General features: G+C 39.0%; 1 protein-coding gene across 2 annotated transcripts; it reads left to right on the plus strand.

The window, feature by feature from the left end:
* Positions 1–6976: 6976 nt before the first annotated feature.
* LOC145483355 (tetratricopeptide repeat protein 7B-like) lies at positions 6977–24899 on the plus strand. 2 transcript variants are annotated; one of them, XM_081461855.1, is made up of 23 exons: positions 6977–7101; positions 7377–9732; positions 10697–10851; positions 11633–11801; positions 12218–12431; positions 12709–12787; positions 13030–13244; positions 13514–13577; positions 15202–15339; positions 16198–16281; positions 16550–16654; positions 17218–17332; positions 17902–17959; positions 18090–18162; positions 18587–18688; positions 18865–18923; positions 19126–19242; positions 19724–19833; positions 20836–20967; positions 21544–21641; positions 22185–22289; positions 22796–22887; positions 23350–24899. In XM_081461855.1, the coding sequence occupies exons 2-23, from the start codon at positions 9606–9608 to the stop codon at positions 23477–23479; spliced, it is 2541 nt and encodes an 846-aa protein (XP_081317981.1). In that variant the 5' UTR covers positions 6977–7101; positions 7377–9605; the 3' UTR covers positions 23480–24899. The 2 variants fall into 2 exon arrangements, with proteins under 2 accessions (XP_081317981.1, XP_081317982.1); XM_081461856.1 differs by having other exon boundaries at positions 20839–20967.
* Positions 24900–25424: the final 525 nt, after the last annotated feature.

The raw sequence follows: 25424 nt of genomic DNA on the forward strand, positions 1-25424 counted from the left end.
CCCCCCCCTCCCCCATCGTTAGCTAAATAAGATGTATGGCTTTTTGTGTCTCGTTCAAGTAAAGACGTGAGAAAAAGTAAAGGTTTTCTGGTGAATATCGGCAGATAAAACAGTAACGGAAATTGCTGCACTTTTTACCCAATCTATACGATAAAATACAGTGTCTTTATTTTAATTAATAAAGTACGTGTTGAAAGTCACGTATAGGTGTAATATAAGCTGGAATATATCGGATCTGATGCTGGGCGATATCGATATTTACTGCCTTCTGAAAACAAATGTTCGTTGTCATTTTTACGTGTTTCACTTAATTTATGCAGAATTAACCGATAACCATGTTGGCTTGCTTTGACTTTCTACGGCAGTTAATTAAACGTCCTAGGGAAGGAAAAACGAAAATTACTTTTTTAATTACCCTCACATAGGCAAAGCTAGTCTATTCAGTACAGCAGACGATGAAGTTAACGTGAGCGAAGGACTTTTATTCCGGGTCGAAGGTAGGTTCGTACACGAGTACGTAATATTAGCGGGTGCGTTCGATATTATTTTCACAGTATCAGCAAACACAAATCAAGATCTGGTCTCAGCTGTTCCAAAAGTAAAAAGAATATTACATCTCTTCCCCTTGCAGTGACTCTTATGCATAACATTGCGAGCAAGCGCTGAGCAGTTCAACCACCAACACATCATGTAGCAACTTCTTGCGCCCTCTTGCGGCTTGCGGTAAGATTCATAAGTTCTCGCGGCTTCTTGCGGTTAGACTTTCAATTTCTTGCGTTTCGAATGTTCTTTGCAGGTAAACCGGAAAAAACACGACATTTTTACCTCTTTGCGGCGGCTTGTGTGTTCTTTTTGCGCCGTTTCTTTCGCGTGCATGATTTTAGGGCCGCATTGTAAGTATTATTTTGCAATATCAAGGAAAGTGGCTGAAATTGTCAAAATGCATAGGACGAAATTTAAATTCTGGTACCAGAAAAGGAAAAAAAAAAACTCAGCTGAAGTAAAATTACTAGAGATAAATTTAAACTCGGTAATAAATTCTCGCACTTCAAAGAGCTAATGTTTCTCCGCCTTGACTGGGCTTCAATTTTAATGTTGTGTATATGGCCACAAACCTTGTCAGAGTCGCTCGTTTCTTCCTCCGTTTTGGAGCTGCTTCTTCTCCGGGGTTTCCTCCTTCATTCTCTCTTCGACCCATCAGGTTTTTCACTATGATCTGCAGGCATTTCAATGGTTAGCTACAGGAAGGTATTCACTTGCCACTCCGGCATTTTGAGGAGCAACGAAAAACACGTCCGACCACTAGAACACCGATTTCGTAAAAAGTCTTTCGTCTGCCCTTCTAACAAATTATTGCTGGTTTCCTTTAAAAGAGTGAAACACAGTGCTTGTAGGACGTGTAAAAAGTACAATTCACGTCATTTTACAGGCTAGGAAAGTAAGCAAGTGAAATAATGGACTTTGAGCCAATTTGGGAAACCGATTGCGATTCCAATCACGAACGTTTTCAGTCTCACTTTCGTATCCCTAAAAATTATTGCGCGTTCATATCATTTCAAATTCAACTCCACTGCAAACTCCTCATATTTTTCCTGTGAGTGTACAACATTTTTCGCTTGATTTGCAAGTGATAACCGTCAAGAGTTATCAACTCATTTTTATGAACAAAGAGTGGTACAACAGCTTGCTTGTTATAGTCCATGAGAGTTGAAAACGGAAACATTTTCCAGTGATTCAATTGTCGTCATATTTAGATGTCCGTAAAACGCAACCGGAAAACCAACAACTCGAGAAGATCAGCCGCCATACTTGTAATTTGTCTCAAAATAAAACTTATTTTAGCAAAAAATAGTCAAAGCTAATAATACTAATCCAGTGACTTTGGTACCGAATAAAAGAATGAAACGATTGGTTTAGCGCCAAAGTATTTAATGCGCGAGTTTTTCGTCCACTGAAAAGAATATTCTCAACCCAAGTGCGTGCGTTCTTCCGCTTACACCAAATAAAGGTCCTATTCTGAGTACTTTGCCAAAGGAATCCTGGAAAACGAAAAAAGATACGGAAGCTACGAAGAAATGTTTCTTATCTATTATAAACAACAACAACAACAACAGGGCATCTGCCTCGTAATGTTCTTATCAGACAGACTGTCAATATATCCATTCTCTAAAAACATTTTACGCGCAATTTAAGTGGTATTGAATTGCTTGTCACTTTAAATATATTCTTAAGATAAGAAAATAATGGACTTACTCATTATTGGCCGTTTGAACGGGATTAAAAGGCGCTTTCACACTAGCTAGGCGCCAAACTGTCTCACTCAGCTGCTTCCTGAATTTCCACAAGATGCACAAAACAATGGTGTTTGGACTTCTTGTCTTTTGCATCACATTTCTCACGATAAAAGAAGGCAATGGGACGTTTGTTTGCCCTCACGATGATGTTAAACGTCCGGTAAATTCCATAATTTAACTGAAGAATGTGATTCTATCTTTATTTGCTACTATTAAAGAGAGCTCGAGCTAGTAGAAAATTGGAACTAATTTGTACTGAGCACGGCGTTCAATTTATACTTATTCCTAGCCACCAAAGAATATTTCAAAGAGCAACACTTTCAGTATATTTTAACCACAGCGCCACTCTTAATTTATTTATCGAGATAATTCCATTTATCCTATTCCTCGGTTTTCCTTCTGCAGCTTTCCTATGACAGTTTTGTTAGATAATTTGAAATTCCAGCGTTACTTGTCAATCGATCTCAGAACGTCTTTATCACTTCAATTTTTATCGTCACCTTAGATTCATCCCAGTCCTTTTAACAGGAATTTCAAAAGCTCAAAACGCACGAGACGGATCTGCAAAAACACCCCCCAAAAACAGCACTTTCATCGTTAGAAAATTCTCGAGTTTTAATTGATCATACGCACATCAAGTGGAATTTCATCCGTCTTCTCAACGATCAATAAAATTTCTTTTCTTTTTACAGTTTTGTAAAGGAAAAATGAAGAATTTCAAGAGACGAATCTGAGTCGCCGCTCGACGATTGAACTGCGAACAACTCCTGCAAGACGAGAACGTGATCGTGTACCCAAGAGTTCAGCAAACCGCTCCCAAGTAACAACTTGAAAACACTCTAACGTTCTGGAAACATTCTGTAGCCTCAAATAAAGTGGGACGATAAAATTGACTTATTACCAATCTCAAGAACAAATTGTTAATAAATTAGAAATAAAAGCTTCAGTTTGCTTTGAAAACTTCACTGTGTGCACTGTGGAGTGCCACCACCCTATCGTTAGCGAAATATCGTATAAAGGGTTATTGCCTCTCGTTCAACAGAATGCATGAGAAATATTAAAGTTTCACTGCCCGATTTGAGCAGTTAAGACACTAGCGAAAATTGCTGCACTTTTTAATCAATTCACACAATAAAAAAAGTCTCTTTATTTCTTTTTTCAATTGATAAAATACATATTAAAAGTTACAGGTTTAAAAGACATATTAAAGGTTACAGGTTTATAAAACTAAATGCAATATCATGAGCTGGTATATATCGGATCTGAATCGAGGAGATATCGATATTTACTGCCTCCTGAAAACAAATGTTCGTTGTCATTCAGAGCGAGTTTCACTTAATATATGCAGAATGAACCGACAAGCATGGAAAAACAAGGAAAAAACCAAAGAAAAACAAGGAAAAACCCAAATTACCTTTTTTTTTTAAATTTCCCTCATAGCGGCAAAGCTAGGCAGGCTTATTGTGCAATATCGAGAAGAGTGGGTGAAATTGTTATAACGCAAATTTAAATTCTAGTACCGACGAAAAAAACTTGCGGTAAAATTTAAATACTGTAATATAATTCGACAGACTATAACGATTTTTTGGGCGCAGTCAGATGGTGACCGGTAGTTTTTTGTTTTGTTTTTTTTTAAATAAGGAATTAACAAAAGAAAATATGGAACCACATGGAACTATATAAACATCACTGCAAAGAGTGCATATTGTTTTCCTGTTTTATTTTAAATTATAAGAGATTTTGGATCAGTACAGAAGCTAGCTTAACCATTCTTTACTGACGAGTGCTCACGACCCAATTCCCTTTTACAATACGAGTATCAAGCAATCATAAGAAGAGAAAATAAAACCGCAAATTGTTGCAATGAGGAATATTGGATTGATCACTTAACAAATTCTCAAAACAAAGAGAGAACAAAGAGAGAATAATTTTTAATGCTTGGAACATGCAGGTTCGATTGTTAATTATAAAATGTTCGAGTAATTGCGCGCGCTGTGATTGGTCAGTTCGAGTTCATTATAGCTCCATAAAGCACTCTGCTTACGTCACGCGCGTGCATTATAACTCAACATATGCACGCAAGCTACGTCACGAAAATTTTGCCCTGGACAAAATTTGAGAATCAGCTAGTCCGTCCGTCATTATGGCTGAAGAATTTCCACGGTTTCAACTCGGGTTCGAATTCCTGAACGTCGAGAAAAGTAGCAGCGTTAAGGAGTCTCAAAATGAGGCACCTGTTCCAAAGAAAAAACGGTTTGCAGAACTGACAGAAGCGGAGAGAAAACGTTTGTTTCTTGCCACAAAGGAACGGTTTTACTTTTCATTCAGCATTTAAGCCAATAAAAAGAAAGCATGTACATGTAAGGAGAATACTTATTTTGATTAATTAAAATTCGCAATCCTTTTCTTGTTTAATATGTCTTTATGTTAATGTGGTGGTTTACATTTTATAAAAGAAATAAAAAAACTTGCCCTTCGTGCATTGTTGAGTTATATAAGCACTTGGGAATTTTTAAGAACACTCGAGAAGTGCGAGAAGCACTCGGCTGCGCCTCGTGCTTCTCTATGCACTTCTCTCGTGTTCTTAAAAATTCCCGCGTGCTTATATAACTCAACAATGCACTCGGGCGCGTTTTTTATTTCTATAATAATCCCTTCAGTACAAAAGCTAGCTTAACTATAATCAATATAATATTTTAATAATAATAAATAAAACGTAAAATAAAAATGGTCAAGCAGCACGTACCATCTGACATCTTATTTTAGGTTGATGCTCAATTACTAGAGAGCCGAAAAATAACCTGTGCTTAACTCTTTGTAAACAGAAATATTGTCATCTGTTGTAGCTGTAGACGAAAAAGAAGTTTTTCATCTTAGACAAAACACTGCGGTTGCGTAATATTAGCCGCTTCTGTTTTTAAACTACCAGTCTGAAAATTGGTCATTTTTATTTGGGCATCGTTTGAGGCACATGGTAGATTTTAGATCGACTTTACATTCTCGTAGAAGAAAGTTCGACGTGCGACATGCTCTCTTGCAAGTCTTATCAACCAGGCTTATTGTTATCCCTCTCAAACAGTGTCATACAAGACAGGTGAACAAACACAACAGCTCGGCAGTTGTTGTGTTATATGTCGAAACAGTTGACACAGCAAACGGCTCTCCTTGACTGTTTTACGCGTTACGTCCCAGTTTAAAAACCCTGTGGGTAAAATGTTTGTGGTTAGGACCTTTGAATTATAAAAATTCACTAACCAATGAAACAATATACTAGAAAGACTAAAGTACATGCACGCCAACAACGTTGCCGACAGAATCATGATAGTAGTGAATTGTCCAAGATCAGTTTCTCGCTTATGACAACTCAGACTGGACGGGTTTTGCGGGAAACTCGTTCAAATTTACCTGCATCTTCGCATTCGTCTGCGTCGACGAATTCTGGTCCCTGCTAGACCAGAAACATGTCGAAATTTACACTAAGACCAGGGCTCCAGACAAAAGCGAAGCACTTTGTTATTGCAACTTGGCGCCTCTAACCCGTCCTTATTTAAATTTTTAGAGCCAGTTTAAATGAGTATTTTGCATCACGAATTTCCAATAGGACGCAAAACTCATCGGACAGGTTACCGTTCTTGTCCCGTAATGTGAATACAACTAGTGTTGTGCAGCCGGCCTTTTTGTACATAGCTATCTTTTGGACGGTCGTGATGGGGTTAACCCTTTAAACGAGCAAAAAATTCAGTCGTAGGCTAAACACTGTTTTTTTTTTTTTTTTGCAATTTAAAGCAGCAAAGGCCATACAGCACGTTTGTTATTTCTTCACAGGCATATAAATCTATTACTATAGTAGTAAGATATCAGTCAACAATTTGGCATCCTAGGCCGCCTAAAACACGTTTTACAGTAATCAAAATAAATTTTCAACTTTTTAAAACAATGAAAAAAATGTTGACTTTGTAAAATAGTGGTTGTTAATTTTTAAGAATTCTGTTAACTGTAAGGAAGGTAAATTAAGCGTCAGCCGTTAAAATGCCAAATTATTCACCGTTTGCTGTAAAAGGCACCACCCCATTGAGAACCTCCTTGTGTTTTGACTGGGAAAAAAAAAACAGGAAGATTTAAGCAATAAAAAAACAAAACTGTTTCACGATATTAAAATTGTTCTCGTCTCTCTAATTGCTCTCGTTTTTCTCAAAGATATCAGGCAGATGTTTTTGGGCTACTATTAGTAAAAAAACTCATCTTCTTGGTGTAATGTTGTTTTTTAACCGATTTCTAGTAGAGGAAACTCGCACAACTGAGCCCAGCCTCTAGACTTATATTACAGGTGGTCTTTTTTTAATCCATATCTGAGAACCAAATTTGGTATTGTTTTTCAAAACCTGTCGGCATATTTTGATATTGAGCGCCAATAGGTGAACAAGCACAACAATGGGGCACATGTCGGCTTATTCATATTCTGGCATACAAGTGCGTATATCTTCTCCTTCTGGTGTTCATACATTTCTTTTGTTATCAGTTAGAGGAATTTCCTTATACATCAATTTCCTTAATGATCAGTTTGTTACAATAACTACATAAGTTATTTGACTTAATTTGTTTTCAAAGCTGACGTTATAAAACAGTTCCTTAAGAAGCGGCTTGCACTTTTACAAAGCGTCAAACTGACTCGTTCAGCTTACTGAAGGTGACCAAGATGGACAAAGTAATGGCGATTGGTTTTCTTTTCCTCTTTAGCGTCGTTTTTCTTATGATAGAAGAAAGTTCTGGACTGGCTCTTGGCTGTGTCGACGGGAGCTCATTGCCTGTGAGTGTAGTTATTAATTTAAGAGCTTGACCTTGCTTTTGCAAAATTATCTATGCACTTGCTTTTTGGGTTGTTGTTGTTTTTTGTGTGTGTGTGTGTGTGTTGTTAAGGGCTTAGCCTTGTGGTTAAGAATAAAATCAAATAAAAGCTATTTTGCTTGTAGAGAGCGATCAAAGCGCTTCATTGTTACAAAATTCTTGGTTTTAATTTATCTCAGCAAGCTTCCAGTAGAGTTTCGCCCGTCTTCTTAATGATACTTATCTTTTCTTTTACAGGCTTGTAAAGGGAAGAGGTTTAAGAGGGGAATTTGCCGCGCTGCTCGACGATTGAACTGCGAACAACTTCTGCAAGACGAGAACACGAACCCAAGAGATGAGCAAACCGCTCCACTATACTAACTTCTAAGCATCATGTAACCTCAAGGAGCCTCAAATAAAATGTAAACTCGTGTGACCTCCCGCGCTTTTATGACTTTGGATGGAAAATAAGCAATAATTGGGGGGGGGGGGCACTCCTTCTCAAAACTGCATGTGATTGGTCAATTTGTAAAATTTGCACCTGCACGTGGTTGCGATTCGTCTCTCTAAAAAATTTTAGAGGAAGTTAATGTTTAAAAAAAAATAGGTGTTTGAAAGAAAGAATGTTAAATGTTTCTATCTGTTTTTCGCTTTGCGTGTCACTGGTCTTATACAGAAGTGCTGAAAATGATGTTCTATATATGCAATTTAATCATGTCGATTTTATAGAAAACTTCGCTGAAAATTCCCCCATATTAAAATCGTTCTTTTCTTTCCCATTTTTATTGGCACAGGCCGATGTTTTCGGGCTAATATTAATAGATAACTTATTTTCTTGTATCATGAGTAATATGGGCTTTTTTGTTATCAAACTTTCTTATACACTGTATTGCAGTCGAACCAAGTGAAGCGTATCCTTTAAGATTACATTAATGAATTGATTATTACTCGGGCCAGCACGCCGAGTCTACTTTTCGCCGGCGTTTTATTTTTTATTTTTCGTCTCACGATAGGGCCACCCATGCCTAGTACAAATATATTTGACCTCAGGCGGTAGGAGAAAGGAGCAGGAAATTTGAAAATATTCCATTGAGTAACTGACATACTCGCCTTCGTAAAGTGCTCCGATAAATTCACGTAAATTTCTTACCTGGCCTCAAGATTATAGTTTTAGTCCTGTGTAGCGTTCCTTGAAACCTAGGTAGCATTAAAACTGCCAGCTTTTCCTTCCAGCTGTAGGTTTGTATACAAGGTGCATTTATACGTTCCTCATCTGTGTCGAGCGTGACGGTCACATACTCTGATGTTCTTTGTATTACTGACAATTGTTTTCCCCGAAGCCGGTTTAATCATGTAGAGTCCTCTTGAAAGGTTGTAGAAGCACTCTTTTGGAAAACTCTTGGCCCACATACATGTATGAACAGTAAACGGTGATCCGGGGATCCAAGGAAGGATTGATAAATGTCACGGCCATTTTATGTTTACAACGGGTGTTTCCGTGCACGTGAGTATCACGCAGGGGCGGGGCAGAAGACTCCTGAAAATTTCGTATAGGCATCATCCAACAAAAAATGACGTCACATCCGGTTTAAACTGCGCTTCGCGGCTCGTTTCACAAAGCGAGAAAATGGCGTTTCGATTACTCACGATTTCCCTTTTCAAAAGAATTACATTTATTATAAGATGAATTAAGTCCTGCGGTTTGATTGGCTACCCGAGCGAGCAAGATGGAGCTATCTTGCCCGCTCGGGACTACCCGCCGTGTCCCGCAAGAAAAATTTCCCCGAAAACCATACATATAATAAATCCTTTATTGACCAAGCTTGTTCGGCCAAAATGGCTGGATATTGGCCTCGTTCTTTTTTTTTTTTTTTGCGTATTAATGGACGTCGACTTCGTCTCGGTCCATAAACTCGCAAAAAAAGAACTTGACCAATATCCAGCCATCTTGACCTCACACTCGGTCAATAACCCATATTTATTATATGGCCCGCTCCGTGAGTGGGCAAGATAAATCAAATCCTGCGCTGTGATTGGCTACCCGAGCGGGCAAGATGGAGCTATCTTGCCCGCTCGGGACTACCTGCGGTGTCCCGCAAGAAAAATTTCCTCGAAAGCCATATAATAAATCCTTTATTGACCACGCTTGTTCGGTCAAGATGGCTGGATATTGGCCTCGTTCTTTTTTGCGTGGTTTTGGACCTCGACTCCGTCTCAGTCCATAAACACGCAAAAAAAGAACTTGGCCAATATCCAGCCATCTTGACCTCACACTTGGTCAATAACCCATACGTATTGTGGAGGTGAAGTATTTTTGTGCAATGTAACATGAAGAAGGCAGCGTAATTTGGCTCCAGGCTCAACGCCTAATTTACCAAAAACAAACATGGACGATTTTGAAGAGAAGGTAAATCTCTTCGTTTCTCGTGGATCGCTTTTTATTATCCTTCATACTATTTAAAACAATTTTCATTTTTGTGAAATATCATGTCTCGAAGATCAAAAACCAGCCTAGAAAACGACATAGAACGATCTCGATGGGAAGAAAAATGGGAGCATATTCCAAAATTGGTGGAACAGCTTTCGAGTCGGACGACAAGTGAATCAAGTATAGGTAAGTTAAGTTGTCCAAGCTTCTCATGCACATAAACATACCTGGATTGTTAAAATAGTCCAGATCCATCGCGGTTCACCTGATTTACATTTCTAAATTAAGCGATATACAAAAGATGGAGGGTAGCTCGCGGGGATAATAGGCACAGGGGAAGATCCAGGATTTTTCAAAAGGGGGTCCACGGCTGGTACCTTGAGGTTGCAGAATCAATGGATCATGTGTGCTAAAGGCACCTGCAGTCTAGTGTAGATCGATACTCTTGATCGATGCTCTCGATCGATACCCTTGATCAACATCTTGATCCATACTCGATTGACATCCTAATCGATACTCGGTCGACACTTGATCAACAGCCGGTCAATAGTTGGTCAAGTATCGACCGACTCATATGCATAGATTGAAAATTAGTTGACTCCCAACCAACTGTCGACCGAGATGTCGCTCGAGTGTTGACTGAGTGTCAACCGATGTGTTGATGGAGTGCCAATTGAATATTGATTGAGTGTCAATCAAGTGTCGATCAGGAGTATTGATCAAGGATATCGATCGACACTTGACCATGGATGCTTTAGTAATTTGCAAATTATTTGAGAATAAGGATCTAATTTAAATTGTTACTCTAGAAATACCAGTAAATATGCCACAAGCTGGAAATTATTTCAATACAAATGAAGTGCCTGTCCAGAGTGTTTGCCTTAAATTCTGCCAAAATATTCACAATGTTTTTCATTTTTTTTGCCTCCTCCCTAAATCTGCCATTGATTTTGTATGTTTATACCAATATGAAATTGTCACCCTAAGGGAGGCTTGGCCAAATGTGCTATGCAGCTGTTTTACAGGGCTAAAAATTTTAGCAGTTATTTAATAACTGCTTCCTTTGTAATTTACTAATAATTATTATTTTAAACTGAAGAAGATCTTTTGCCCTGGAAATTTCACTAATTTGATTCATTATGGTATTCAGATGCTGTGAAAAAGCTGTTAATCAGTGAATCTCAGCTGGAAATTTACCTCAGAGATATTCCCCTTGGGACATCTGATCTTGTACAAGCCAAGAAAGCTTTGGAGGAAACTGTGAAGAACCTTGAAAAACTGGTTTCTCAAGATAAACTGGGAAAGGTATGTTTTACATTACAGTGAAAGTGTATGTATGTTCAGGGTGTTTTATGATAAAATGTTAATTATTTTTTCATTGGAGAGTGCAATTCAAATCCTTGTAAGACAAATATAATGTACAGTGAAAGCTACATTAAGCGGACTCCATAATTATTATTATTAAGCTGACACTCTCTATTAAGTGGACACCAGCTTAAGTCCCTAAATTCTCTTCCCATATTTGCTGTAAAATGAACCTGCATTCAGCATACACCTCTGTTGAGCGGATGCGTACACCAATATTAAGCCATTTTGTGACACGAAACCTGCAGTAATTGGACACTTCAAGGGCTTTTTACTTCTAAAAGCTCAGCACAGACTCCTTTAACATTGTTTACCGATGTCGTTTTAAAGCTAAGTAGATTATTCCAGATTGATGCATAATTTGACTGACTGGACATTGTGCTATGAACAGTCTTTGATCATACACTGTGTTACAGTGTGTTACAAAAAGGTTAATAATTAACTATTATTGCACAATATATGAGAACCTGTTTAGAGCAGACACCCTGTATTAAGCAGACAATAGTGAATGTCCCAACGGTGTCCGCTTAAAACAAGTTTCACTGTAACATATAATTATCTAGTATGTTAAAAGTGTTCATGGCATGTGAATTTTGTTAACATTTGTGCATAAAATGACCCTTCTTGATCCCTCCCTGACCCTCCCTTGCTACTCTCTTAGAATGGACTTAACAGTCAATAGTTATAGATTAATTTAATTCCTTTGTCCAATTATAAACAGGCAGAGAGAAGCCAAGAGGCATTAATGCTGCTTTGTAAAGCTCACTTTCTGTTAGAAGACTTCCATAGCTGTGTCAAATGCTGTAACCAGGCCGCAGCAAGTGACATCCACATTGACTCACAGTCAAAAAGGAAATCAAAACTGGTCGCAGATGGATTTGCTTTCAAAGGTACATGAACATGTTTATAAACAAGTGAAACTTTTTCTTTGTTTGTTTTGTTTCTAAAGACGTTCTGATGAATTTGCTAACCCGAATGTCATTCTGTCTATCCCCTAAAAATTTCTTGGTAGCAAGATTAATTTAAGACATTTCCCCAAAAAAACTTATCACTTGCCCGTTGGACAAGTGAAGGATAATAATCCACTGGCCCTGGGCTTTCGTACATGATTTATTTTGCATGTTGTTTAAGTACATATTTTCACACTTGTTTTGGAAAATGTTAAGAGATACTTGACGTGTTTTTGTACCCAATTGTGTACCACTTTTTGGGGGGTTGAGAAGAGGCAAAATTGGCGGTCTCCAAAAATTTTGAGTTTTTTAGGTTGTCTTCCCTTTTAATGCCATCAAACATTTCTTTTTCACAGCCATGGCTCTTGAGCAGTTGCAGTCAGCTGGAGAGATGGAAATCAGTGATGATGACATCATATCTTGTTATGAATGTGCAGGGGACATAGGTCTGTGGCTCATCACTGACCAGACAACCTCACAAAGGCCCACAGTTACTTCACAGTCCATGCCGTTAGGAAGAACATTAGAGATAGCCCTCCAAAGGGCTCCAGTGTTGCTAATTAAAAATGGGTAAGACAGATCATTGCTACATTACTGTAAGTATTCCATAAAATCTGGCAATAAACTAATTGTGGACTAAAAGTTCAATTCAAAATGACAAAGTCTCTTGCACATAAATTCAGTAAAGCTGGCAAAATAGTAATATGTAACAGTGTGCAATGCAGTATGCAGTGGCAGTATGTATTGTATTACAAACAAATTCTTGCCTTAAGTTTTTACACATGAAATTTAAACTTTTTTTGCAGACAGAGTTGTAATTTGCTTTTGTCTCTTAATCTTGCGATAGGAAAGTGAAAGAAGGAGTCGACAGGTTTCGGCATCTGTTGAGAGTCATGGAGACCAAAGCCACAGTTGGTTTAAGAAAGGTACAATTATCATAATACCTTTGACATTCTTGGTTACAACTTATTTGTACTTAATTTTTCTGCTGGCAATTTTCTGTTTTGGTTTAGACTATTTGTTTTTTAGGTAACTTTTAATACCAATAAGTTGATTTCTCTATTCTTTTGTCATAAAAAATACTAACAATGTTTCAATTAGTTTACCATACTTATGCACAATTTTATATAAAAATAGTATGAAAATCAGTTTCTTTTATTCTAAACAGGGATTAGCTAAGCAGCTGTCACAGGTTCTTTTAAGGGGAGTTTGTGAGAGGACTTATGAGAAACCTTTGAACCTGCTGCCTAGTTCACCTATGATCAGCTCAACGTCATCACTGAAGGCTGCATCCAAAATGGACTTGAAGTCCACCACCATTAATGTTATTACTCACAAGTATGCAGCATTCTCTCTAAAGCCACAAATGTACAGTGGAGACAGGTACTATTAAAGCCTTTAAGTGTTATCCTGATTAGATGTATTATATTTTCTCAGCCAGGGACTTTGGGACTCGCCTCCCACCAATGTGGCCTGGGTTAGATTCCATCTCAGTGCCATGCATGGGCTGAGTTTGTTGTTGGTTCCCACCTTGCTCCAAGGGTTTTTCTCTGAGTTCTTCAGTTTTTTCGCCTCATGTAATTATAAGTTAGAGTGTTGTCAATGTTGTTGTCTTTATTGAATAACTCTAATCAAGTTCATTTTTCTCTCAGTTTGTTTTTCCCCAGAAATGAAACAGAGGAGAGTTTGCTTCTCTTGCTTTTGGAGGAAGCTATGGTACATGTCAAAAAGTTGTCAATCTTTTGTTGTTGCATGGCTACTAACATCAATCATTTGTCAAGTGGGACCCATTAGTTTAAAAAAGCCTGTGTCTCCCATAGGTTCCATGCCTTGCAAGAAAGACATATGACGTTCAATTGAATCCAAGTAAATGGCATGAAACTCCGGCAAAGTCCTAGATGGGCTATAATATCGGAATAAAATTGTTTTTATATTGTCAACTCAGATTTCATAGGAAGGCTGTTGTTACAGCTTTGCAGAACTTTGTCTGGCTTTCTCAAACTCATTAATAATAATTTATTCATCAAGTTTAACCCATTGACTCCTGTGCTGGCCGTAACCGGCCGTGACGTGCCTTGGCCTTTCTTCCACTTCTGGCGTCATCACCAAAATTGGCATCACCTATGCTCAACTTCTGCAGGGGGAAAAGATCTTTCCAATGATACGCAGATCAGATCAGATCAGATCAGCCCAATGGAGCCTGAGGTACATATATGCACGAAAATGCTCAAAAAGTTGAGGGAAAAACTCAGAGCAAAATTTCCTGCCACTACGCGTGGCTACTCCATGGTAAAAATTGCCCATCACGATGATGCTCTCTCAGAATTTTTTAAACTGGAAGCAAGCCCAGTAGAAGGTCAATCACTGCAGCAAAAAGAAAAGAAAAGGAGAAAAAGGAAAGGCGAAAAAAAAATTACAAAAATCAAAAAGCCTAAAGACGTAGGTCACTTTCTCGTCCAAAAACTCAAATTTCAAAATTTTGATTTCTGCATATGCCCGAGCAAAAATGTCGTAAAACGCAATGCTATTGGAAAGAAAGGCATGCTGTCATGTTGCAAGTGTCTTTTTGAGTAGATTGGAGCTAATATGGCCCATATCCAGCCTGAAAATCTCCAAAATGTCCAAAAATGCATTTTTGGCAAAAAGCTCCAGGAATCAATGGGTTAAACAAAAGAAATCATAACCACAAGGGTGTTTGGATATCTGTGCCTGATATTTTATTTATCACTGATTTTTGCAATTTTAGTTCTGTTTTCTCTTTAGGTTTAGTTTTGATCCGGAAGACATAAAAAATGCTCATGACAATGTTTTACTATACATGTATTTCCAAATACCTTTAAGTTCACTACAAATACTCCACTGGGCATTGTATTTTCAATTCCCTTCTCACTGTTGGTAGTGCTGTATTTTGCTGTTGGAAATGCTGTTAAGTATTGGTCTTTTGGTTTGATATGTTACATAAAACACTATTCAACACAAAACTGTAACAGGCTAAGGTTGAATAAGTATCAGTTGATTCATTAAGTGGAATTTGGAACATTTGTGTCATAAACACAAATCCTTTTATCAGTGGTGTCTTTTTCTATGTATTTGAGAAATAAATAGTTTCTTTGAAAACTTCTTTGAGTGTCTCAAAAACTTCAAACTGGAAACTAGATTCTCAGTTTTCAAAAGCAGCAATGAAATGAGATCAAGTTTCACATCAGGACTGTCAACTTAAATTTGACCAGTACTAATACTGGAGTAGGAGCAGCAAAATTAAATAACTTATGAGCCTGAGAAATTGCATCTGTTATATGCATAGTTTGTCTATGGTGCCATAGAATTTAATTGGTTTTAGGTTTCCAAGGATGCAGAGCTCAGTCAAGCTCCTGAAAAATTAGCAGCACGACAACGAACAGTGGTAAACTCTGAGAGTGTGTATGACTTATTAACAGTGGCACTCGTCCGGAGAGCACAGTATGGCATGTTAGCAGAGGTTAGCCAGTGTCAATAAACTTTTTTGACTGCATTTGTTGACTTTCATGGTGTTTAAGATGAATTCCATTCAAAGTTCAAGCAATTACTAAAAATCTACTCACAGCACAGTAACTTTTTGAATACTATTTAAAACATCTCACTGTAATTAATTTCTTTAAATGACCCCGCAAGTAAAGTCGCAAGCATGTCAAATGTCAAACCTCGTAAGAACGCTTAATATGTGTGTTATTGTGTTTTCAACTAATTAACGCGAAACGTCCGTTTTCACTGAAATATGGATAACTTCACGTTCAATTTCCTCTCAGGGGTCAGCTTGAGAGGTTAAATCTCAATAAGTTCTTTTTACCTTTACTTAAAACATTACCGTGTTGTTAGGTTTTTTGGTTACAACTTTATTTTTGCCATTATTGCTTGACTGTTCTGCGGAAATCATCTTAATTAAAACTTATCAGACAAGATTAAGTATAATAACAGGAATTAGTATATACCACACAAGTGAATAGTGCTTTTTTGCACGCTCTGATTGGTTAACTCGGGGGTGATTAGCAAGTACTATTCTCCTCCGAGAAGCTGGCATGAGAGATTTTAAAATTTCTGACCCCTTGTCACACATAAAATAGCGTTTTAGTCTGCTAATTCAGCTTGTGTGGTATATACTAAAACAATTATTCACCTCAGTGTCGATGAAACCGATGGATATTTACCTGCACTTCGGTGAATAATTGTTACTGTAATTATTAAGGTAGAGGTTTCTGTTACTTACCTTGAGTAGCTTTGTCTTGAGGAAGCAAGCTAAATTAAGTGCATGATGTAGCCACTGCCCTCTGTTTCACTGTTCTGTTTGACTGTTTTTCAGTGTTTAGACAGAGGAATGAAGGTTGCATTTGAAGAGTTTCATCTGTGGTTTCAGTTTGGCCTTTCTCTCATCAGTGCTGGCAAAGTATGCTTTGTTTTTATACAACTGTTCTGAGAAAAGTTATCCTACTAAAGCTTGAAAGTGTGTGGGACAAAGATTTGGAGAGTTTTTTGTTTTGTCACTCACCATATTTTTTTTTTTTTTTGTCTTATACCCAGCTTGGCAAGCTGCTGTCCAGGCTAGTTAAAAGATCTCTCTCAATACTTCTAGTGTTTGGTATTTAACTAGTTTCAGTTAAGTTGCAGTCAGTGAATAAAACATCACTAAAACTCATCTTGTTTACATTCGTCAGTATGATAGAGCCCTGTTGGTCCTTAAGCAGTGTCATCAGCTCAGACCAGAAGATTCTTTGGTTTGCCTTTACGCTGCCAAGCTCTGCTTCAACAACCTTCACATGGTATACTGATATATGTTTCTGTCTGTCCTGCTCTTGTAGAATGCATGAATGAACAGAGACCTAAATTGAGTTAAGGATTACAAAGTGCAAGCAAACCCAGTCATGCACTCACTCCGTGTTGTTTGATGCGAATTCCAATGTTTATTTTCCGTAAACTTTTATTGTTGGCTACAGTCCGTTAACCTTACATTTCTGAAAAGGGACTTCACAGTTTGGACAGTTTTCTATACATTTTGTCTGTGAAATTAAGTCACAGATTAAGGGGAGTTTGACTGGTTTAACATGGAAAACTAGCAGAATGTAATGTAAACTGGTTACTTTAGAAATGTGACAAAATAAGATTGCTTGCATTGAAAACGTTCACAAAAAAGATTGGACAGATAGAACAGAAGAATAGTGTCTGTAACCAAGTTATTGGGAAAGAATGTCGATGATATTATAGATTTGATGTACCACTTTGGTCCATCAGCATGGTGGCCGTAAAGCTTAAAAGAAGTAGCAACCCAGTTCAGCACAATGTAATACATTCTTCATCAGATTGCACTTGTGCTTTTCTTTTAAAGATTGATGAAGGGATAAAGTTTGCTAAGACGGTGGTTGCCATGGGAGATGAAAAGGAACTCTCGTCCAGAGGATACCTGGCTCTTGGTATCGGCTACAGTCTGCTGGCAAGTGAAGGTAACGTGCTTGTTATTTTAGGAACCCCCGCAGATGGACTTAAGGTGTATCAAAACAGTTTCCAGCACTTTCCAAGACTTAGATTTTGACGGGTCATTACAACCACTCTTCATCAATTGATGCTACAATCGTTGTATCAAAAGCCTGCCCAATCATTGGTGAACATGCTGTTATCATTTTGGTTACACGATAGGTTACCATAGCAACAATATGACCTGCTAAAGACACCCTTAATTACAGCTTTAGGAGCTTATTGTTGAAAAGCACCACGGTGAATTTTTTTTAATATTATCAAATTTTGATAATAGTCTGCGATTGGTTGTTTCTCGGTTTTGAATTTTTCCGCGAAAATAACGACCAATCAGAAGCGCTTCACGGATCTCCATAGAGCTACGTCATCAGTTTGGAATGTTTCTTGTAGAATCTCAGAGCGAGGGAGGAATATTGATGGCGAGCTTGTTTACTTAAGCTAAGCATGGATATCTTAATCGACAGCTAGTATGGGAACTGTTTAAACTTTTAAACGGAATCTGTCAATCGCTTTTTAATGTTTTGTAACTTCCTTGCAGCATGTCTCAGAGGAGAGCGTCAGCAACTTCAGAAACAAGCAATCGATGCTCTTCAGAAGTAAGTGAATGCTCCTTACCTGTTACTATGCGTTTCCTCTTTATTTTAGTTATGAGAGATTGATGCGACATCAAGAGAATTTCCACGGCTTGATTCTTTGCTTTATTTTCCTCATCGTCTGTTTTATCAGGGGACACAATTTAGATCCTGACGACAGTGAAGTGTTGTTTCACCTCGCTCTTAACCAAGCCCTGATGAGACAGGTCTGTTACAATGTTTAAGAAAAGAAATAGATCTATATGTTCTCACACGCAACTTTGATATATGCAATCGATGCATCACTGTTGGGGAAGACGCGCTGCACCTAATGGACAGTCAACGAGATGTCCGGGTTTGATTCCTGCAGGGCTGGGCAAGACACTGAACTCTACTCTTACAGTGGCTGTCTCCGTCTAGAAGGAAAATAAATTGGCAACGGCAAACTGTTAGGACAATCGGACAAACTGTCTTTCTGAGGGGAAAGGGGGCAAGACATGCGGTGGATTAGCATCAAACTTAAACGCTGAAAAGACTATTTGCAGCGCTTTAACTACGCTAGTTACTTTTATGCTGACCATCCGTGACGTCAGGTCTTTCTCAGAGGTACACGTTGTTATAGAAACGTTTCTCTTAATCTTATTTTCCTAGATGACAAAGGCACTGAAGAACATCAGAAACGCTCTTAAAATGGACATGAATCAATCCTTCTTCCTGCATCTCTTGGCTCTTATACTTTCTTCTCAGAAAAAGGTAAGCTTTGTCAAAATATAAAGTCTCCCAACGGATTGTTAGTTCTGAGAATTTGGTCTTACTTGAAGACAATATCCGGCAGTTGATTATTTTTGTGATTCTCATCACCTGTCGGCTTGATAGCATATTGGTGTAGTAAAGAGAAGATAGATTCTGATGTTCATGTTCACTTGTAGTTTGTTGAAGCTTTGGAGGTCTGTGATGCCGCCCTCATGGAATTCCCAGACGACTTCAGGTTTGTGTTACACCTCAGCTTTTTAGAGCTTTTGTGGAGAGCTTGAAGAATACCTTTTTTATCTGCCCATCATAAAAAAAAACTTACAGAAGGAAGAAGGAAGAAATTGCCTTAATATAGACTAAAATTCATACAAAACCACCACGATAACAATAGACAAAAAGACGCCTGACCGTCTCCACTCTTCCTGTTTTATTTTTAGTTTGCTTCTTACGAAGGTCAAACTGGAACAGACATGCGTAGGAGGAGACCAAGCGTTGATTACGTGCAAGCGGCTTTTGGAGACCTGGAAACTAGTGTACGAGTCTGACCTCTCAGGGTGAGTGTGGGACTTCGTCCTTAGTGTGGAATTTCAGTTGGAGTTGAATCCCAGACATCTCTCTCGTGAGGACAAATTTCGCGTGCGAAGAACACGTTTATTTGTTTAGCTGGTTTCCTTTACCCAAAAGCAATTTCTGCCGATTTAATTGTGGGAAATTTTCCTTGCTGCTGTACGCATAGTAAACCTCGTATGGGCGATAAAAGTAGTTGAGACACTTTGAATCACTCTTTACGATATTTAACTACTTAATTACTCTTTGTAAATAGTAAGTCTGTCATACCCCCGCCAATTCAATGTTGCGTTGGTTCTGTGGTCAGCGCAGTGTGAGAAAGAGAAAAATCAACGTTGTTTAGTGGGGAAGGAGGAAAAATATTTCCATGGTGCTGGAAAGTAGAATTCTACAGTGAAGTGTCTGAACACCTCTGTCTCTTATTGTTGTTCGTAGTGATTTTTTCAGTGTTTTTTTTTTCCACCGCAGATCCTCCGAGCTTCAAAGAGCTGGCTCAGGATTACTGGACAAAGTTATCACGGACACGCGAAGTTTGAAGCAGATACCGCTGACAGAGTTCAGCAGCGACAAGGATTCTGGTACGTGTTTGTTTAAATATCGGGATTCTCTGTGACTGTTCGTAAAATCAATCTGTGAACGTCTCGGTGTTCAATTACAACAAAAAATGTTCAAATGTTGTTTATAGTGGTCAATGCGCTTAGCTACACCTAGCTAGTTCACAGGCTTGCCACCTTAAATGAAGGAAACAAATATATCAACTAAACGTATTAGGCTTAAAAATTCCAACCGGCGGGAGGCAGACCAGTTGGCACATTGCAATTCTTCTTGATAATACTTCGGATAATCTTTGTGTAATCACCCTTGTAGGGAAGGGCAGGGGCATAGCTAGTAGCAGACAAACCAGAGTACTTGCGTCAGTCATTTTTTTTTCCGATTTTGTTGTTTATAGTCATCATAAACAGCCTAAATACCTAGGAGAAAAGTTAAACCATGGACTTTGGTTCAGTCATAATTTTGTCTTTTTGGCTACGGCCTTGGAGGGGAGGGTTTGGTGAGGGTCTCCTCCCTATATTAAAGCTACATAGAAATGTACTACCCCAAAGGGTATCGCAGCTCAAAAACCGTATGCTGTTGTTGAACTCTTTTTGTTTTGAAATAATTATGGTAAGATCACAGAAAGTTTTAAACGCTTATTTACTTTAAAGCTGCGGAAAATTATTGGAAATTTGCCAAAACTTACGTGAAATTATTTCCTAATTTCACTCGTCACCATTTGATTACCTTTTAATACCATGGGCGACTGATTACGCGAACAGTCTTGGGTTTTTGGCTTGTTCATTGTATCGAGAAATTTCGATCCAAACGTTGCCATAGCAATTTTTTTTAATTTCACATCAGAAATTATAAATTAACGCTGGAATTTCGCGCCAAAATTAAGGAGTAATTTGTCACCCATGATATTAATTTTCAAACAAATCGAGTATGGAAAATCGTGGGTCAGGAATACCGATAATTTCTAGAAACACCCATAGGCTATAAACATGTGTAGCTAATTAACCATTGTATGTTCTTCACCGCAGCAGACGGAGCAGGCTCTATCGCGGCTTCAGTGCGCCTTGAGCAAGCATTGTCTGATGAGGCAGCTTCAACTTCTGTTAAACTCAGTGTCCCTGCTGTTCTAGCCTTACAAGCCAAGCTCTGGCTTGCTATTGGTATGTCCGGACTATTACTAGAATTGCAAATCTTAAGGTAGCCAAAGAGATAGAAACGCAACTCTTGAGTTTTCGCATCTTCTCTCCAAGAAAGCGTTTCAAATATACAGGGGAGGGGGATGTCAGAAAATTGTCCCAGGTGATACCGGTGCAATGCTCTACCATCTATACTGTCAGTTAATTTCACAACTGCTTAGGTGTGTATATAACTGCGATAATCAATCATATCTTCATATCTTTCTCCGCAGTTCAAATATATGATCTTTTGATAGCTCAGTTGGTAGAGCACTGCAGCGGTATCGCAGATCATGGGTTCGAATCCCATTCAAGGCTGAATTTTTTCCAGAATTTAATTTCGAAACTGCTTAAGTTGTGCATATAACTGCGATAATCAATCATGCCTTCATATCTTTCTCCGCAGTTCAAGTATATGATCTTTGATATATTCACTTGTAGTCTTAAACATGTTTTATTTCGTGTCATGCTGTTGTTGTTTTCCTTGTGAAGTGTTGAAATCCTTACTTAGTAGATAATGATTTTCTGGATTTTTTGATGATTTAATCTTCTTTTTAACAGCTGACGTCTATATCTCCATGGAGAAGGACGCTGAAGCACACGCCTGTGTACAGGAGGCTCACTTGATATTTCCTTTGTCCCCGGATGTACTATTCCAGGTGCGAATGAAAGGACAGCGAATATTTTATCGTTAGTGTGTGCGTTTTTTTATCGTAATTGGAACGTTGGTAAGGTGAGAAGTAATGCTTGGACTGGAAATCTTTACATGTAAATAAATGTTCTGTTGATATTTTCAGAGGTCGTGTGGAAGTGATCTACCATTATTTTGATCAGTGATTGATTCACCGACTGTGAAGAGCATTTGAAGTAAAGATACACGCTCGCTTTCAAGTTTTAGCATATTTGGGAGCTTGTAATGAGTGAAGCGAGGAATCAGTGTTCGCTTTAGTTTGAATCACGCGGTATTGTCACGCCAGCTTCTGAGATCTCGAAAGTGACACCTGGAAGTCACTATTGATGGAAGCCAGCCAATGTCTGGCAACACTTGATTAGTTGCTATGCAATCACTTTTACGAAGCGCTGCCAAATTGTGACGAAACCCGAACAACTTGTCCCTGAGGGAACTGTTACCAACCTGTATGTAGTCTTTGTTACTACTTTACTGACCCTGGAAACTTTTTTCTTTCTTGTTTTCTTTGTAGCGTGGCCGCATTTTCGAAGTCCGAGAAAACCTTACAGATGCCAAGAACTGTTTTGACAATGCGGTTTCTATAAACCCCAGCCATGTGCCCAGCTTGCAACGCTTGGTAAGATATGTACAAGAAACTTAAGAGCAGTTTTGAACATTCTACGAACCTGCAGGCTCAAGCGGAGACGAACGACTGACTTTGAAACTGTAATCGATCGTAATAACGACCAAAAACGAATGTAGCCGAGTGGCTTGTCGGTCGTGCTCGTGACACTCGTCAAACAAGGTTCAAGTTGGTCGACACTGGCTTGTGCCAATTTGGAAATTGCTATAAATGACGTCATGAAGACGTCAGATGTTAATTTCCATGGAATGGGCATTGGGAACAGACGAACTAGGGAGTGGCCACTCAGCCGGCTAAATTTAAGTAGGATGAATTCAGATTTACGATCATGGATTTACTTAAATCTTCCAGTAAGACAAACCTAACAAAACGATGCTCTGTAGAATTCAGGAGTTAAGCACAAGAACTTTTGACCCACTAAACGGAGATCAAGTGCTACACTGTTGACCCACTGAGCTACAAAATCCCAAACTTACAACATATTAAATCGCTTTCCTTAGGGTGCAGTTTATCATAAGCTCGGAAATCTTGTCATGGCCGAGAAAGTTCTCCGCGAAGCCATCAACATTGACCCAACAGCATTTGAGGCTTGGTTAGTATTTTTCATTCAGTCTTCGGTCTCTACATTTATTCTTTTTTGTTTCTTTTTTTGTTTGTTTCTTTGTTTGTTTGTTTGTTTGTTTGCTTGTTCTGTATATCTGTTAGCCTACTCACCCGGTACTCGCTAATCCATGATTGTCTCGAAACTTTACCTGTACTCAGAAGCATTAAAAAAAACGCTAGACGAATCCGTTTGTAATAAATTCACATTCACGTCACAGCCCCTCTGTACATACCTTATGGGTGAAAAACATGCGTACGGCGTTGGGTGGGGAAACCTGTCATCGCCATGTGAAATACACTTACTAGGGTGCTGATAAGAATCTTCCTTAGGACCTCTCTCAGGGGGTCTCTACAAGTTTCTAAAGTCAGTGAAGTGCTTACCTCAGACGCACGTAGTCGGAGAAGAGTAGACAGACTTCTGTTAATCTTCTTGCTGTGTAATTCATTTCAGGCACGTGTTGGGCGTGGTATTGGAAGCACAAAACGAGCACGAGGCTGCCAGCGAGTGTCTTATGACGGCTATTGACTTGGAAGCCACGCATCCTATTGTACCTTTTACTGTGATTCCACGTTTGTTATGACCCAATGGAGCTCATCCACAAAAGCCAATAAAATTATATAAGCACCATTTAGGGCCTGAACTTATAACTGAAAACTCCATCAGATTTGACAGGCAATAAAGAGCGTCCTGTGTAATTACCAAATAAAAACATCGAAAATGACACAATTTTAAACTTATCTTGAGTCCACGTTCAATCACTGGCCGGGGAGGGGGTGGGGTTGTGGTACTTAAAGTGCCCGCGCTGACTTCAAACTTTTCCAACTTAAACAACATGTATGCTAAATAGATAAAATTGTATTCCAACGCGTTTTAATACAGAACTTGACGTTTCGTATGTTAGTCAACACACCTTCTCAAAAGTGACCGTTACAATTTTTTTTTGATAACTATATACAGTGTATCGTAAATATTGGAGGTCTGGAACCTAGACTGAAAAAAAATGATCTGCAGCAGTACGTTAGCCTGTCTACACATCATGAGGAGTAACAGCTACTTCTCACTACTGACATTGACATTAAGGGAAGGCTTTAGCTCTTAAATGAACACTCTCTTTAATTTTGCAATGAAAGTCAGTTTTGCCAGACGCTAAAATGTCAAAATGATCCCATTTTGTGTTGTGACCAGTGGTTTTCTGTGCCACTGTGTCTCTGTTCCACTGTGCCTCTGTTCCACTGAGTCACTGTTCCACTGTGCCAATGTTCCACTGTGCCGCTGTTCCACTGAGTCACTGTTCCACTGTGCCAATGTTCCACTGTGCCGCTGTTCCACTGAGTCACTGTTCCACTGTGCCAATGTTCCACTGTGCCGCTGTTCCACTGAGTCACTGTTCCACTGTGCCGCTGTTCCACTGAGTCACTGTTCGGCTGAGTCACTGTTCGGCTGAGTCACTGTTCCACTGTGCCTCTGTTTCACTGTGCCTCTGTTCCCCTGTGCCTCTGTTCCACTGTGCCGCTGTTCCACTGTGCCTCTGTGTCTCCGTTGCACTGAGTAACTGTTTCACTGTGCCGCTGTTCCACTGTGCTTCTGCTCCACTGTGTCTGCGCGCCACTGTGCCATTGTTCCACTGTTCCACTGAGCAACTAAGTCACTGTTCCACTGTGCCAATGTTCCACTGTGCCTCTGTTCCACTGTGCCGCTGTTCCACTGTGCCGCTGTTCCGCTGAGTCACTGTTCCACTGTGCCTCTGTTCCACTGTGTCTCTGTTCCACTGTGCCGTTGTTCCACTGTGCCGTTGTTCCACTGTGTCTTTGTTCCACTGTGCCTCTGTTCCACTATGCCTGTTTCACTGTGCTGCTGTTCCACTGTGCCTTTTTTCCACTGTGCCACTCAGTCACTCTTCCACTGTTGCACTGTGCGACTGTTTCACTGTTCTATCGTGCAACTGTTCCACTGTACCTCTATTCCACTGTGCCTGTGTTCCACGGTGCCTCTGTTCCACTATACCTTTGTTCCACTGTGTCTCTGTTCCACTGAGTCACTGTTCCACTGTACCTCTGTTGCATTATGCCCATTAATTATGTGAAATATTACTACTAATATTACTACTAGTAATTTTTAGACACGGCTTCCAAGAAAGGCAATTCACGGTTTTTAGTGCAGAGTGCACTATTGGGATGGTTTGCAGGCTGATATCAAATCTAGAAGAGCTTTCAGTTATAAGCTCAGAGCCTACCTGTTGGTGATAAAATTTCAGCATAATTTCAAAATAATTTCAAAATTTAGAGAGAAGTATCGTAAATGCAGAGTGTGTGAACTCTTTGCACTTTCTGGCACAAAATCATTGATAACCTGAGAGAACCTAAAGGCGGCTCGAAACAGTTTCCAGCACTCAGATTTTGATGGGTCGTTATCGAATTTTGATAAGCATGATAAGACGAGAGTTTTGGCAAAGTTTTAAAAAAATTCTGTACATAGGGTTCAGAGCCACCTTAAAGGAGAAGGTCACTCCAAAAAGCCTACTTTTT

Source organism: Orbicella franksi, chromosome 4 (genome assembly GCF_964199315.1).
Source record: "Orbicella franksi chromosome 4, jaOrbFran1.1, whole genome shotgun sequence".
NCBI classification, from domain to species: domain Eukaryota; kingdom Metazoa; phylum Cnidaria; class Anthozoa; order Scleractinia; family Merulinidae; genus Orbicella; species Orbicella franksi.

Bases quoted from the DNA above. Each gene is read 5' to 3' on its own strand.
- LOC145483355 (XM_081461855.1), top strand. From the start codon at position 9,606: ATGTCTCGAAGATCAAAAACCAGCCTAGAAAACGACATAGAACGATCT. The intron at 11,802-12,217 runs GTACATGAACAT...TCTTTTTCACAG, and splicing joins AGATGGATTTGCTTTCAAAG to CCATGGCTCTTGAGCAGTTG. The intron at 17,960-18,089 runs GTAAGTGAATGC...CTGTTTTATCAG, and splicing joins GCAATCGATGCTCTTCAGAA to GGGACACAATTTAGATCCTG.